The 13,912-nt window shown below is 56.3% G+C and overlaps 2 protein-coding genes and 1 pseudogene across 2 annotated transcripts; all 3 read left to right on the top strand.

The window, feature by feature from the left end:
* Positions 1 to 4,996: 4,996 nt before the first annotated feature.
* Positions 4,997 to 7,226, top strand: LOC134419271 (cobalamin binding intrinsic factor-like). Its single transcript, XM_063158324.1, has 9 exons — positions 4,997 to 5,276; positions 5,357 to 5,539; positions 5,646 to 5,789; positions 5,863 to 6,006; positions 6,085 to 6,260; positions 6,347 to 6,578; positions 6,688 to 6,829; positions 6,907 to 7,025; positions 7,109 to 7,226. Exons 1-9 carry the CDS (start codon positions 5,207 to 5,209, stop codon positions 7,168 to 7,170), a joined length of 1,272 nt encoding a protein of 423 aa, XP_063014394.1. The 5' UTR covers positions 4,997 to 5,206; the 3' UTR covers positions 7,171 to 7,226.
* An 885-nt stretch (positions 7,227 to 8,111) lies between these two features.
* On the top strand, positions 8,112 to 10,188 carry LOC134419834 (cobalamin binding intrinsic factor-like; annotated as a pseudogene).
* Positions 10,189 to 11,059: 871 nt separating this feature from the next.
* LOC134419833 (cobalamin binding intrinsic factor-like) lies at positions 11,060 to 13,137 on the top strand. Its single transcript, XM_063159441.1, has 8 exons — positions 11,060 to 11,458; positions 11,596 to 11,739; positions 11,828 to 11,953; positions 12,039 to 12,205; positions 12,277 to 12,424; positions 12,601 to 12,739; positions 12,820 to 12,938; positions 13,022 to 13,137. Exons 1-8 carry the CDS (start codon positions 11,101 to 11,103, stop codon positions 13,081 to 13,083), a joined length of 1,263 nt encoding a protein of 420 aa, XP_063015511.1. The 5' UTR covers positions 11,060 to 11,100; the 3' UTR covers positions 13,084 to 13,137.
* The last annotated feature ends 775 nt before the right edge of the window (positions 13,138 to 13,912 follow it).

Raw genomic sequence — 13,912 nt, 5'->3', positions numbered from 1 at the left:
TTCCAGCCCAAACCGTTCCAGGATGATTCCAGTCTCTCCCTGCATTCATTTTGCGTTGTTTCCTCTCAAATTTAAATTCCCAAATTTAGATGATTTATTAAATGAACCATTTCAAAATTATTCAGATGTCTAAGACAAAGCATCCAACATACAAGAATCATTTTTTCATCCATCAAATCATTATTAAATTGGAAGCTTATTCCCTCATCTCTGTCCTAGTTTAGCTTTCCTGCAAATCCTTATGATCCCACAGTTTCTCAGAGACATCAGCTGGGATTACTGGAAGGTTTGCTCTGCTGGAGAGCCAAGGGGAGTTTACAGCATTTGTTCCTCTGAATCTTTGTCCCCTAACCAGATTTCCCCCAGAATGGTGCTGTGGGAGAAGTTTGGAATTACCACAGATGGATCAGCTTCGCAGTTTTCCCCCTCTGTTTTTCAACTATTTCAAAATTCTTGGGATTACTCTCAAATATGCCCAGGAAAATTCCTGTGAAAAGATCAATCAGAGCAATGCTGTAATATAGATTCTCTATTGTAAATATATAATTCTCTCTCTCAATATATAATATATAATATGTAATATATAATATGTAATATATAATATGTAATATATAATATATAATATATAATATATATATAATATACATTATACAATATATAATATATAATCAGGGATGTGTGTCCAAGTGCCACAGGCATGGGAATTTAAAGTGCCCTAAAGGCACCTCCACTCACACTTTAATTTTAAGCCCTCTACCACCAATAAATTGGGATATTCTTTTGTTAGGAACACCCCACCTCTGCTTCTTCAGGCAATTCCATGTGGGAGATAAAACAAATGTGGGCAAAAGTCTGGAATGCAGCTTCCAAGTCAAGTTTCCTGCTAGGAAATGACCCCAGCTCTCTGTTCTCTGTTTAAACACAGCCTGGCCCTCGAGGGCTGCAGACTCTGAGCTACACAACCTGTGAGCTGGCAAGTACCAGCAGCTGAGGTCTCATTCCAGCTGTACACAAAAACAGGGATTGGGGGCTGCACCTGGATACATGCAGGCAGGTTTGGGTCACTTCAGAAAGCTTCAATCCCTGTTTTTCAAAGATTCCATCAGGGATAATGACCTTCCCACAAATACCTCCTAAGGCACATGAGAACCTGAGTGAGAAAATGGAATCAACCCCTTTGTTCCATTGGCCTCACACCCCAAATTCCAGTGGGACAGACAAGTCCCTCTCCTTGGAAGGCAGCATCTCCTACCTGGAGCTGGGCCTTCCCCAGCCTTTGGTGGCCGCTGTCTCCATCCTCCCACACCTCCTCATCCTCCTCCTCGCCAGGGCTGGCTTCCTCACCCTGCAGAGCAAACACAGGGACGGTCACCAGCCTGCTCAGCCCGGCCTGGGCAGCAGGGACGGGCTGGTGGCACCCTCTGGATGTCACCCTGTGCCTGGCACCGTCCCTGCTCCGTGCCCATCCCCGTTCCTGCCCCGGCAGCTCCTTGGAACGGGATGTGAAACCACAAACGTTTGCTCTGCTGGGGCTGGCACAGCAGAGACTCCCCCGGGGCAGGGGCAAAGCTCCTGCTCCCACATCCTCTGCCTCCCACAGCCCTGCTGGGGCTGGCACAGCAAAGGAAACGCCTCAGCTCCTGCTGGAAACTCCCTCCTGTGCCCATAAACGCAGAGACATTGTGGCTGCTCCATCCCTGGAAGTGTCCAAGGCCGGGCTGGATGGGGCTTGGAGCACCCTGGGCTGTGGATGGAATGGCAGGGGATGGAATGAGGTGATCCTTCCCACTCAAACCATTTGGGAATTCCAGGATGATCCCATGATTTCTCCATGCATCTATTTTGTATTGTTTACTCTCAAATTTGATTTCCCGAATTTAGATTATTTACTAAAGGAATAATTTTAAATTATTCCAGGAATAAAAAGGGAAGCATCAAACATACAAGAATTATTCTCATGTCCACCAAATCATTATTAACTGGAAACCTATTCCCTCGTCTCTGCATTCTTCTTGCTTCCCGGACATCCTTCTGATGCCACAGAGTTTCTCTGAGACATCTACTGGGATTAGTGGGGGATTTGCTCTGTCAGAAAGCCAGGAGGGGTTAGAACACTTCTTCCTCTGCATCTTTACCCCTTACCTAGGTTTCATCCAGAATGGTGCTGTGGGAGAAGTTTGGGATTACTAGAAATGGATCAGCTTCACATTTTTTCCCCTCTGCTTCTCAACTGTTTCAAAATTCTTGGAATTACCCTCAAACATGCCCTAGAACACTGCTGTAAAAACACCAACCAGAGGGACACATGGAAAAGAGAAAACTGCCTCCAGCAGCAGCTGGAATGATCCCATTGCTGCTCTCACCTGGTCTCCAGGTGCTCCTGCCAGAGCTCCCAACAGTCACTGCCATTCCCAAACAGGAGCCATAGAAGACATTCCTGCTGTCCATGAGGGTGAGGAGGCCCTTTGGGATGTTCTTGGCTGTGCAATCAGACAGGAGAGTGTCAATGATCCTGTGCTCCCTTCCGAGCCAAAGCAGCCCCGGGTTCCATGGGATGATCGGCACCTCTCCCAATTCCATTCCAGAAACATCCTCCCACTAACCCAGGACTTTCCTTTTTCTGCACCACATCAGGCATGTGCGGCCCAGCGCCCCGGGCAAGGGATGCCTCAGCATTCCCTGAGACACCTCAGCTTTCCCTGAGAAACCTCAGCATTCCCTGGGACGCCTCAGCATTCCCTGTGGTGCCTCAGCATTCCCTGGGACACCTCAGCTTTCCCCGGGACACCTCAGCACTCCCTGGGATGCCCCAGCATTCTCGGGATGTCTCAGCATTTCCAGGGATGCCCCAGCATTCCCAGGATGCCCCAGCATTCCCGAGGTGCCCCGGCATTCCCAGGGTTGCCCCAGCATTCCCAAGGGTGCCCCTCCCCTCCGCTCCCGCGGTGCGGCGCCGTCCCGGGCTGCAGTTCCGGCGCTGCCCACGGGGCGGCAGCACCGGGCGCTCCCGGGGCGGCCGCGCCTCTGACCCGCCCTGAGCCGGCGGGGCCGCGAACGCCGCGGGCAGAACCCCCCGATGCCCCTGTGCCACCCTCCAGGGCACAGGATCGCGGCATCCCCCGAGCCAAAAGGGACCCGCGGGGAGCACCGAGACAAATCCTGGCCCCGCACAGGACCCCAAGAATTCCCCGCCGTGCCCGGGAGCCTTGTCCGGAGCCCGGCTCTTCCCCTAGGACCCTGAAAACACAGCGGGGCTGGGAGAAGGATGACGAGGGGGCAGTTTTGTTTATATCTCGTTATAGGATCGTTCTGTAGCTCCTTTATGTATCGTTATCGGTAACCCTACAATCCATACGTCCCTTATATCTCGCTATTCATCCTTACACGTCGCTTTCACGGCGGCGGCTCCAGTGACCGACGGGGGCCCCGCCTGACCCCCGCTCCCCTTCCCGCGGTCAGACCAGGTTTCCTTCCCGGCTCCAGCCCTGGATTCCCGCGGCAGTCTCAGGTGTCTCGTTCCATAAAGCAAATTATTCACAGCAACACAGAGCCAGCCCGAGCTGGTCCCTCCGGAGAGCATCGACCACTTCATCCTTACCCCAAACTGTGCGTTCTGGCCCCTGCACATTAATTCAGATTTCACTCTAAAATGTTCATTTTGGCCCCTACAGAATCTGCCCCGGGCCCCGCTCGGCCAAGGCAGCTCCGGTGTCCCCTGCCTGCAGCTCCCGCTGCTGCTGCCGCCTTCGTGCTCCGTGTCCCGGGACGAGACAGCGATCCCCGCACCGGGACACCCATGCCTGTGCCGGGAGAGTGACCCCCCGTTCCCCGCCCGGGGCTGTCCCCATTCCCCCCTCACTTCCGAGCCCGCCGCCCCCGGTGCCCCGGCCCGGCCCCGCCGCCCCCCGGGCTCCGCCATTGCCGCCCCCGGCTCCGCGCCTGCGCTCCCGGGGCTGCGGCGTTTCCTTCCGGGAGCAGCCCCGGCCTCGGCCCCGGATAGAGAAATGTGTTTGTATTTTCAATGCCTCTAGCTCCGTAACCAGAATTCCTTACCGTCTATATCCTGTCTATAACACAGCAGGCACAGGCTTTTATTTCGGAATCAGTTTTTAAATGCATTAAAATTTCTCAGAATATACAAAAACGGGAATATTTGCAGTTTTCAGTATTTTTCACAGAAACCCTCCATGAATTTTCAGGCCTTTTGGGGCTGTAACCTCCCTCTTTTGGAGGGATCTCACTCGGGCCCCCTCATCCCTCACTCACCGGGTCCTCCACCACATTGGGCTGTGCCAAGTGACACCATCAGCCTCCAGACTCCCCCATCCCATAGAAGGCACAGGGAATGTCCCTGAGGATGATGCCTCGTCCTGGATTGTCCCAGGGGACACTGCAAAGTGCTTGAGGAGGGCAAGCCCCGCTCAGCAACCACCAAACCTCCCGTGTGTTATCCGCACCATTACCATTCTGAATCCAAATGCAGTAAACAAAAATTTCCCTGTCCCAGTTACATCCAGCACAGCAGCCAGTGCACCCTGTCCCTGCTTGTCTCGCAGCTGGACACCTCCAGAAGGGTTCTGTGAGGGACAGGGCCAAAACTCCTACTACAATCCCAAAAATGAACAGGCTCTGCCTTCCCATCACCTCTGAGCCAGGAGACCTTATGGCAGCAGGATAAGAAACCAGTTAGACGGGAATTTCTCTTGTTCTCCTGAGCTGCCTGTGCCTGAGGCAGGCACTGTCCTTGAACTGCTTTCCCAGCAGGGCCCAGTATGACCTTCTCCACCAGTTTTCCTGGCACTGAAGTTACATTACCCAGGCTGGAGTTTCCTGGAAAAGTCCAAGCGGGGTACAGCTGGAGAATGTCCAGCCAGCAATGGAGCTCCTCAGGCTTCCAGGACCTTGGGTGGAAGATTGAGGTGGTTCCTTCTGGGACATAGTGGGATGGATCCCATACAACATCACCGCCTCAGGGATATTGAAGTGGTCCAAGTGGTCCCCAGTGATCGCAAATGGAAAATCACCGGCCTTCCTCCCCCGCTGGGCACACAGATAAGCCAGCAGAGCTTGGCAGAGCCAGGGCAGCTGGGGGAGGGCAGGTGACGGGACAAGGACATTGGGAACAGCTAAAAGCGGAGAGGACGCCCAGCGAGCCGAATTCCCGCAGAACTCTGCCACCCTGAGTGGGTCAGCTGGCTCCAGAAGGATGTTTGGTGTGGCTTTGGGCATCGGGGTCCTGCTGGCCCTGCTGGGCTGCACAGCCACCGAGGACTGTGGTGAGTGTCAGCCACCCACGCAGAACCAGGAGAGACCATGGATGGGACACAGGATCCCACTGAGCTCCCCCTCTTTCCAGTGGCCCCGCAGGATAAGGTCTCCCAGCTGCTCCAGCGCATGGAGGAATCTGTAAATTTCGAGGAGCCGGCGAATCCCAGTGTCCTGCTGGCCATGAACCTGGCTGGGGGGGACAGTGACGGTCCCATCCACAAGTGGCTGCTCGAGGAGATCAAGGAGGAGGCAGTGAAGAGAGCCCAGAAAGGTAGGGAGGGAAAGGAGGGAAGGCACCAGCTCCCTGGGGACCAGGTTTCCGCCACTTCTTGGGGTGTTCAGCTCAGCACAGCCTGGCTGCCCCCTTGTCCCCACAGACATGACCTCGGGACAGGTGGCTCTGCACGTCCTCGCCCTCCTCTCCTCCTGCCACGATCCCCACCATGTCCATGCCCTCGAGCAGACCCTCGACCTGATCAGTGTCCTGCAGCAGAAAACAGATGAGGAGACGACCAAACTGGGTTTGTTGGGGCTTGGGGGTCTGGGGCTGTCACTGTCCCCACACCCTGTCATCTTGCCACTCTTTGCTTTCAGAGGCCGAGGGGATTCCCAAAACCACTCTGTACAGCCTGGGCCTGGACACCCTGGCCCTGTGCCTGGCTGAGGCAGACGGTGCTCAAAGGCCATCAGTGGCCCTGGCCAAGCAGGTGCTGAACCCCGAGAGACCCATCTCCGTGGGTAAGGAACTCCTCTGCTCCCACATTCCCACTCCTGGGGTCTATCCCGAGCCTTGGCGGTGACTCTAGGACCCCACAGACACCCAGGCCATGGTGGCACTGGCACTGGCCTGCGTCTACGACCACGTGGAGCTCCGAGACGTGCAGGACCTGCTCTGGGAGGCACTTCAGACAGTGAGCAACAGCTTCCTGGATGAGCAGGAGGAGAGGGACGGCATGATCGGGAATATCTACAGCATGGGGCTGGCCCTGCAGGTAGGGGAGGTGCCAGGGGAGTGTGGAATCGCGGCCACCTGGTCCAATTCCCAGATGTGCCATTCCACATCCCACCCGCTCCACAGGCACTGGAGGCCACAAGGAAGTTTTACCACCCACGGGAGTGGGACTGTGCCCAGGCCTTCTCCAGGGTGTACGCCCACAACTACCAGCAGCCCATGGCCATCGCCCAGGTGCTGCCAGCCCTGGTGGGCAGGTCCTACCTGGATGCGGCTGGCCTGGACTGTGCTGCCACCATGTCCCCAGGCCGACAGCTGCCCCTGCCCCCAGTGCTGGGAACACACAGCATTCCCAGAGGTACGCCGATCCCACCTGGAGTCGCCCAGACCCCACAGGGATGATGTTCCCACCCTGTGCCCACTGAGGGTGTGCCAGGGGCCCACCCTGCCGCTCTCTCCCTGCACAGCCCTCATCCAGGTGCATTACTGCATCACCAACGAGCTCCAGGGAATACCCTTCCACAACTGCACCTCAGTGGAAGTCCCAAGTGGCTCCACTCTGCTCCAGGTGATGGAGGAGGCAGCAAAGAAGGACCCCCAAACCTTTAGGTGAGAGCCAGGGTGGCTTTGGAGGTGGGATTTGCCATTTCCCCACCCAGGCCTGAGCCTCCGCAACTCTCCCACAGCTTCCAGACGGAGCAGACGTTCTGGGGTCCCTATGTGACCTCCATCCACGGGCTGCCTGGCAGCACAGAGGACAGGACCTACTGGATGTTCCTCAGTGCTGGGAATGCCCTTGAGGAAGGTGGGGAAGGGGGCCAGGGATGGTGCAGGGGACTTTGTGGTGGGGATTTCCATGTCCCAGCCTCACACATCCCTCTGCTGCAGGGGTTGGCACCTACAAACCACACGATGAGGAGCACATCGAGGCCATCTTCAGCAAATACTGATGCCAGCAAGACACCCTGGACCCCTCCATGGAGCAATAAAGTGACATTCCAGCATGTCCCTCTGTGTGTGTGTGTGTGTCTCTGGGAGATAACACAGCTCACATCCCTTCTGTCTTCCTTCCTGCTTAATTCCATGAGCTCAGCTCCTCTCCTTCTCCTCCCCAGCACCACACAGAAGCACAGGCTCACCCAAACTCCATGGAGTCAATTCCCTCTTGGACATCCACAAAGCCTTTCCCCAGCAGCCACAGGCTTGTTCCTCCAGGCACATTGCTGTGCTTCAGTTCAACTATTCTGATCCCCACACAAGCTCTCATGGCATGAACCGGATGCAATTATCTCAATTTGATTATTACAACACTGATTAGCAATTATTTGATTATTACAGCACCAATTAGCACCAGCCTCAGGCCAGCAGTTGCATTTTCCCCCCGGAAATCCGCAGGTGGTGGCCTGGGGTTGCAGCTGATTCTAATCTCGATTCTGTGACTCCATCTCTGGGCAGGAGTCACCAGCACCTCCCAGCTGGGTCCCATTCCCTACTCCCACTGGGCCTTGTCCAGCCAGACCTTCAGCCTGGATCTGCTCCCAGCTGGACCCTTCCCACCCAAACCATTGTGTGGTTCCACAGACACTGTCTCCAGAAGGAGCTGGGAGGGACGGGATCCAAATTCTTCCCAACAGCCCAAGAACCAGCATCCACCATCTTCCACAATTTCCAGCACATGTGGTCTTATCCCAGACACCAAACCAGTCACACAGGATCCTGTCTCACTCAGCCTGTGGTGATTGTGCCACCCTCCAGGTCCTTCCGTGACCACACAGATAAGGTGGCATCATGTGGAAGTGCCACAGGAAGTGAGGGTGGGCAGTGATCACAGGATGGCACCAGGAGCAGATAAAAGCAGAGGGCACAGCTGGAGAGATGAGTGCCTGCAGGACTCTGCTGCCCTGAGTGGATCTGCTCTCCTGAGGACAGAGGATGCCCAGCATGGCTTACAGCATGGCAGTCCTGCTGGCCCTGGCAAGTGCCACGGTCACACAGGGCTGCGGTGAGTGTCAGTCCTCCTGCAGTGGCACCGCAGACAGACCGGTGACACTGCAGGGGGACGAGTGGATGCTGCACAGGGCTCCTGGTGACCTGCCCTCAGTGGCAGAGGGGTGCAATCACCACCTGGTCCAGAAGCTGCTGCACCGCATGGAGAAATCCGTCAAGTTTGACGAGGCACCGAACCCCAGCATCCTGCTGGCCATGAACCTGGCTGGAGCCACCCACGGCCATGTCCACAACTGGCTGCTCCAGGAGATAAAGGAGGATGCAGTGGAGAGAGCCCAGACAGGTGGGGAAGGGAGAGGAGAACCCAGAGCAGGGGAGGGGGTGCACCTGATCCCAGCAGACCCCGTACTGCAGGCTCAGCACTGCCAGCTCCCAGGACACCACATCCCATCCCACCACTCTGTCCTCTTGTCCCCACAGACCTGACCTCGGGACAAGTGGCTCTGTACGTCCTCGCCCTCCTCTCCTCCTGCCAGGAACCCCGATGTGTCCATGCCATGTGGAAGACCGTCAACCTGATCCCCATCCTGAAGCAGAAAATGAATGAGGAGATAAGCAAAAACGGTACACAGGGATGTGAGGGAAGGACTGGGGGGACTGGGGGGTGTCACCCTCACTGCACCCCATCAGCTCACCCCTCTTTGCCTTGCAGAGATCACCTGGTACAATGAGAGCCTGGACATCCTGGCCCTGTGCCTGGTGAAGGAATATGACTACAAAGATGCAGTCAAGGCTGTGGCCAAGGAGTTGCTGAACCCTAAGAGCCACCTCACAGTCGGTAAGGGAATCCTCCAGCCCCGCTGTGCCCCCTTCACTCCCAGAGGTGTCTCTGGGGCGCTGACAGTGACGCTGGCATCCCACAGACACGCAGGCCATGGCGGTACTGGCGCTGGTATGTGCCTACAACCACACAGATGAGCAGCACCTGATCTATGATGCACTAAATAATGTGACCAACTATTTTCTGGATCAGCAAGAAAAGCACAATGGGATAATCGGGAATATCAGCAGCATGGGCCTGGCCCTGCAGGTATGGACAGGGGCTCTGGGGTCACAGTTCCGCTCCCAGGCTGCTTGTGCCACATTCCACCTCTTCCACAGGCTCTGGAGACCTCGAGTGAGTTTTACGCCCCTCGGAAGTGGGACCGTGCCCAGGCCTTCAACGTGGTCTGCAACTATGACTACCAACAGCCCATGGCCATCGCCCAGGTGCTGCCTGACCTGGTGGGCAAGTCGTACCTGAACGCAGGTAGGTGGGGCTGTGCTGCCACCAATGGAATGTCTCCACACCAACAGCTGCCCCTGTCTCCAGTGCTGGGGAGAACTGCAATTCCAGCCTGGAGCTGACTTCCTGTGGGTGACACTCCTGCCCTGTGCCAGGCGGGGTGTGCCAGCTGCCCACCCTGCCCCTCTCTCCACCCGCAGCTCCCATCACGGTGCAGTTCTCCATCACCAACACGCTGAAGAATTATTTCCACTACTCCACCTCGGTGTGTGTCCCAGATAACTCCACGCTGCTCCAGGTGATGAAGGTGGCAAGGAAGGAGAAACCCGACATCTTTTGGTGAGAGCCAGAGGGTGGGAGAGAAGGGGAGGTGTTTGCATCCCCTCACCCAGCTCTGAGCTCACTCCCTTTGCCAGCAGCTTCAAGACACAGAAGACATCTTTGGGTCCCTTTGTGACCTCCATCCACGGGTTGGCTGGCAATGGAACCGAAAGGACCTACTGGCAGTTCTTCAGCTGCTGGAGTCCCCTCCAGGAAGGTGAGCACCCAGGGGGGTTTGGGGCACAAGGGGCTGTGCTTGGGATCTCCATGTCCCAGGCTCACACATCCCTCTGCTGCAGGGGTTGGCACCTACAAACCGAAAAACTGGGAGCACATCCAGGCCATCTTCAGCAAATACTGATGCCAGCAAGACACCCTGGACCCCTCCATGGAGCAATAAAGTGACATTCCAGCATGTCCCTCTGTGTGTGTGTGTGTGTGTCTGGGAGGTAACACAGCTCACATCCCTTCTGTCTTCCTTCCTGCTTAATTCCACGAGCTCAGCTCCTCTCCTTCTCCTCCCCAGCACCACACAGAAGCACAGGCTCACCCAAACTCCATGGAGTCAATTCCCTCTTGGACATCCACAAAGCCTTTCCCCAGCAGCCACAGGCTTGTTCCTCCAGGCACATTGCTGTGCTTCAGTTCAACTATTCTGATCCCCACACAAGCTCTCATGGCATGAACCAGATGCAATTATCTCAATTTGATTATTACAACACCAATTAGCACCAGCCTCAGGCCAGCAGTTGCATTTTCCCCCCGGAAATCCGCAGGTGGTGGCCTGGGGTTGCAGCTGATTCTAATCTCGATTCTGTGACTCCATCTCTGGGCAGGAGTCACCAGCACCTCCCAGCTGGGTCCCAAGTGCTCTCCAGGCAGCCCCATTCCCTACTCCCACTGGGCCTTGTCCAGCCAGACCTTCAGCCTGGTCACCTGCTCCCAGCTGGACCCTTCCCACCCAAACCATTCTGTGATTCCAAACACTGTCTCCAGAAGCAGCTGGGAGGGACAGGATCCAAACTCCTCCCAACAGCAAAAATCAGCAACCACCACAATTTCCAGTACATGTGGATTTATCCCAGATATAAAACCAGTCACACAGGAGCATCTCTCTGACTCAACCCATGGTGCTGGTGCCACCCTCCATGTCCTTCCGTGACCACACAGATAAGGTGGCATCATGTGGAAGTGCCACAGGAAGTGAGGGTGGGCAGTGACCACAGGATGGCACGAGGAGCAGATAAAAGCAGAGGGCACAGCTGGAGAGATGAGTGCCTGCAGGACTCTGCTGCCCTGAGTGGATCTGCTCTCCTGAGGACAGAGGATGCCCAGCATGGCTTACAGCATGGCAGTCCTGCTGGCCCTGGCAAGTGCCACGGTCACACAGGGCTGCGGTGAGTGTCAGTCCTCCTGCAGTGGCACCGCAGACAGACCGGTGACACTGCAGGGGGACGAGTGGATGCTGCACAGGGCTCCTGGTGACCTGCCCTCAGTGGCAGAGGGGTGCAATCACCACCTGGTCCAGAAGCTGCTGCACCGCATGGAGAAATCCGTCAAGTTTGACGAGGCACCGAACCCCAGCATCCTGCTGGCCATGAACCTGGCTGGAGCCACCCACGGCCATGTCCACAACTGGCTGCTCCAGGAGATAAAGGAGGATGCAGTGGAGAGAGCCCAGACAGGTGGGGAAGGGAGAGGAGAACCCAGAGCAGGGGAGGGGGTGCACCTGATCCCAGCAGACCCCGTACTGCAGGCTCAGCACTGCCAGCTCCCAGGACACCACATCCCATCCCACCACTCTGTCCTCTTGTCCCCACAGACCTGACCTCGGGACAAGTGGCTCTGTACGTCCTCGCCCTCCTCTCCTCCTGCCAGGACCCCCGAAGCGTCCATGCCAGGGGGAAGACCATCAACCTGATCCCCATCCTGAAGCAGAAAATGAATGAGGAGATAAGCAAAAACGGTACACAGGGATGTGAGGGAAGGACTGGGGGGACTGGGGGGTGTCGCCCTCACTGCACCCCATCAGCTCACCCCTCTTTGCCTTGCAGTGATCACCTGGTACACAGAGAACCTGGACATCCTGGCCCTGTGCCTGGTGAAGGAATATGACTACAAAGATGCAGTCAAGGCTGTGGCCAAGGAGTTGCTGAACCCTAAGAGCTCCCTCAAAGTGGGTAAGGGAATTCTCCAGCCCCGCTGTGCCCCCTTCACTCCCAGAGGTGTCTCTGGGGCGCTGACAGTGACGCTGGCATCCCACAGACACGCAGGCCATGGCGGTACTGGCACTGGTGTGCGCCTACAAGCACACAGACAAGCAGCACCTGATCCATGATGCACTGAAGGCGGTGACCAACGATTTTCTGGATGAGCAAGAAAAGCACAATGGGATGATTGGGAATATCTACAGCATGGGCCTGGCCCTGCAGGTATGGACAGGGGCTCTGGGGTCACAGTTCCGCTCCCAGGCTGCTTGTGCCACATTCCACCTCTTCCACAGGCTCTGGAGACCTCGAGTGAGTTTTACGCCCCTCGGAAGTGGGACCGTGCCCAGGCCTTCAGCGTGGTCTGCAACTATGACTACCAACAGCCCATGGCCATCGCCCAGGTGCTGCCTGACCTGGTGGGCAAGTCGTACCTGAACGCAGGTAGGTGGGGCTGTGCTGCCACCAACGGAATGTCTCCACGCCAACAGCTGCCCCTGTCTCCAGTGCTGGGGAGAACTGCAATTCCAGCCTGGAGCTGACTTCCTGTGGGTGACACTCCTGCCCTGTGCCAGGCGGGGTGTGCCAGCTGCCCACCCTGCCCCTCTCTCCACCCGCAGCTTCCATCACGGTGCAGTTCTCCATCACCAACACGCTGAAGAATTACTTCCACTACTCCACCTCGGTGTGTGTCCCAGATAACTCCACGCTGCTCCAGGTGATGAAGGTGGCAAGGAAGGAGAAACCCGACATCTTTTGGTGAGAGCCAGAGGGTGGGAGAGAAGGGGAGGTGTTTGCATCCCCTCACCCAGCTCTGAGCTCACTCCCTTTGCCAGCAGCTTCAAGACACAGAAGACATCTTTGGGTCCCTTTGTGACCTCCATCCACGGGTTGGCTGGCAATGAAAACGAAAGGACCTACTGGCAGTTCTTCAGCTGCTGGAGTCCCCTCCAGGAAGGTGAGCACCCAGGGGGGTGTGGGGCACAAGGGGCTGTGCTTGGGGATCTCCATGTCCCAGGCTCACACATCCCTCTGCTGCAGGGGTTGGCACCTACAAACCGAAAAACTGGGAGCACATCCAGGCCATATTCAGCACCTACTGATGCCACCAAGACACCCTGGACCCCTCCATGGAGCAATAAAGTGATATTTCAGCATGTCCCTCTGTGTGTGTGTGTGTCTCTGGGAGATAACACAGCTCACACCCCTTCTGTCTTCCTTCCTGCTTAATTCCATGAGCTCAGCTCCTCTCCTTCTCCTCCCCAGCACCACACAGAAGCACAGCCTCACCCAAACTCCATGGAGTCAATTCCCTCTTGGACATCCACAAAGCCTTTCCCCAGCAGCCACAGGCTTGTTCCTCCAGGCACATTGCTGTGCTTCACTTCAGCCTATTCTGATCCCCACACAAGCTCTCATGGCATGAACCAGATGCAATTATCTCCACTTGATTATTACAACACCAATTAGCACCAGCCTCAGGCCAGCAGTTGCATTTCCCCCCCGGAAATCCGCAGGTGGTGGCCTGGTGTTGCAGCTGATTCTAATCTCGATTCTGTGACTCCATCTCTGGGCAGGAGTCACCAGCACCTCCCAGCTGGGTCCCAAGTGCTCTCCAGGCAGCCCCATTCCCTACTCCCACTGGGCCTTGTCCAGCCAGACCTTCAGCCTGGTCACCTGCTCCCAGCTGGACCCTTCCCACCCAAACCATTCTGTGATTCCAAACACTGTCTCCAGAAGGAGCTGGGAGGGACGGGATCCAAATTCTTCCCAACAGCCCAAGAACCAGCAACCACCACCTTCCACTATCTCCAGTACACTTGGCTTTATCCCAGACATCAAACCAGTCAGACTCAACCCATGGTGCTGGTGCCACCCTCCATGTCCTTCTGTGACCACACAGATAAGCTGGCACCCTGTGGCAGTGCCACA

This window comes from Melospiza melodia, chromosome 6 (assembly GCF_035770615.1).
Source record: "Melospiza melodia melodia isolate bMelMel2 chromosome 6, bMelMel2.pri, whole genome shotgun sequence".
Lineage (NCBI taxonomy): Eukaryota > Metazoa > Chordata > Aves > Passeriformes > Passerellidae > Melospiza > Melospiza melodia.
The sequence above is the reverse complement of the archived record's forward strand: the minus strand, read 5'-3'. Positions and strand labels throughout refer to the sequence as shown.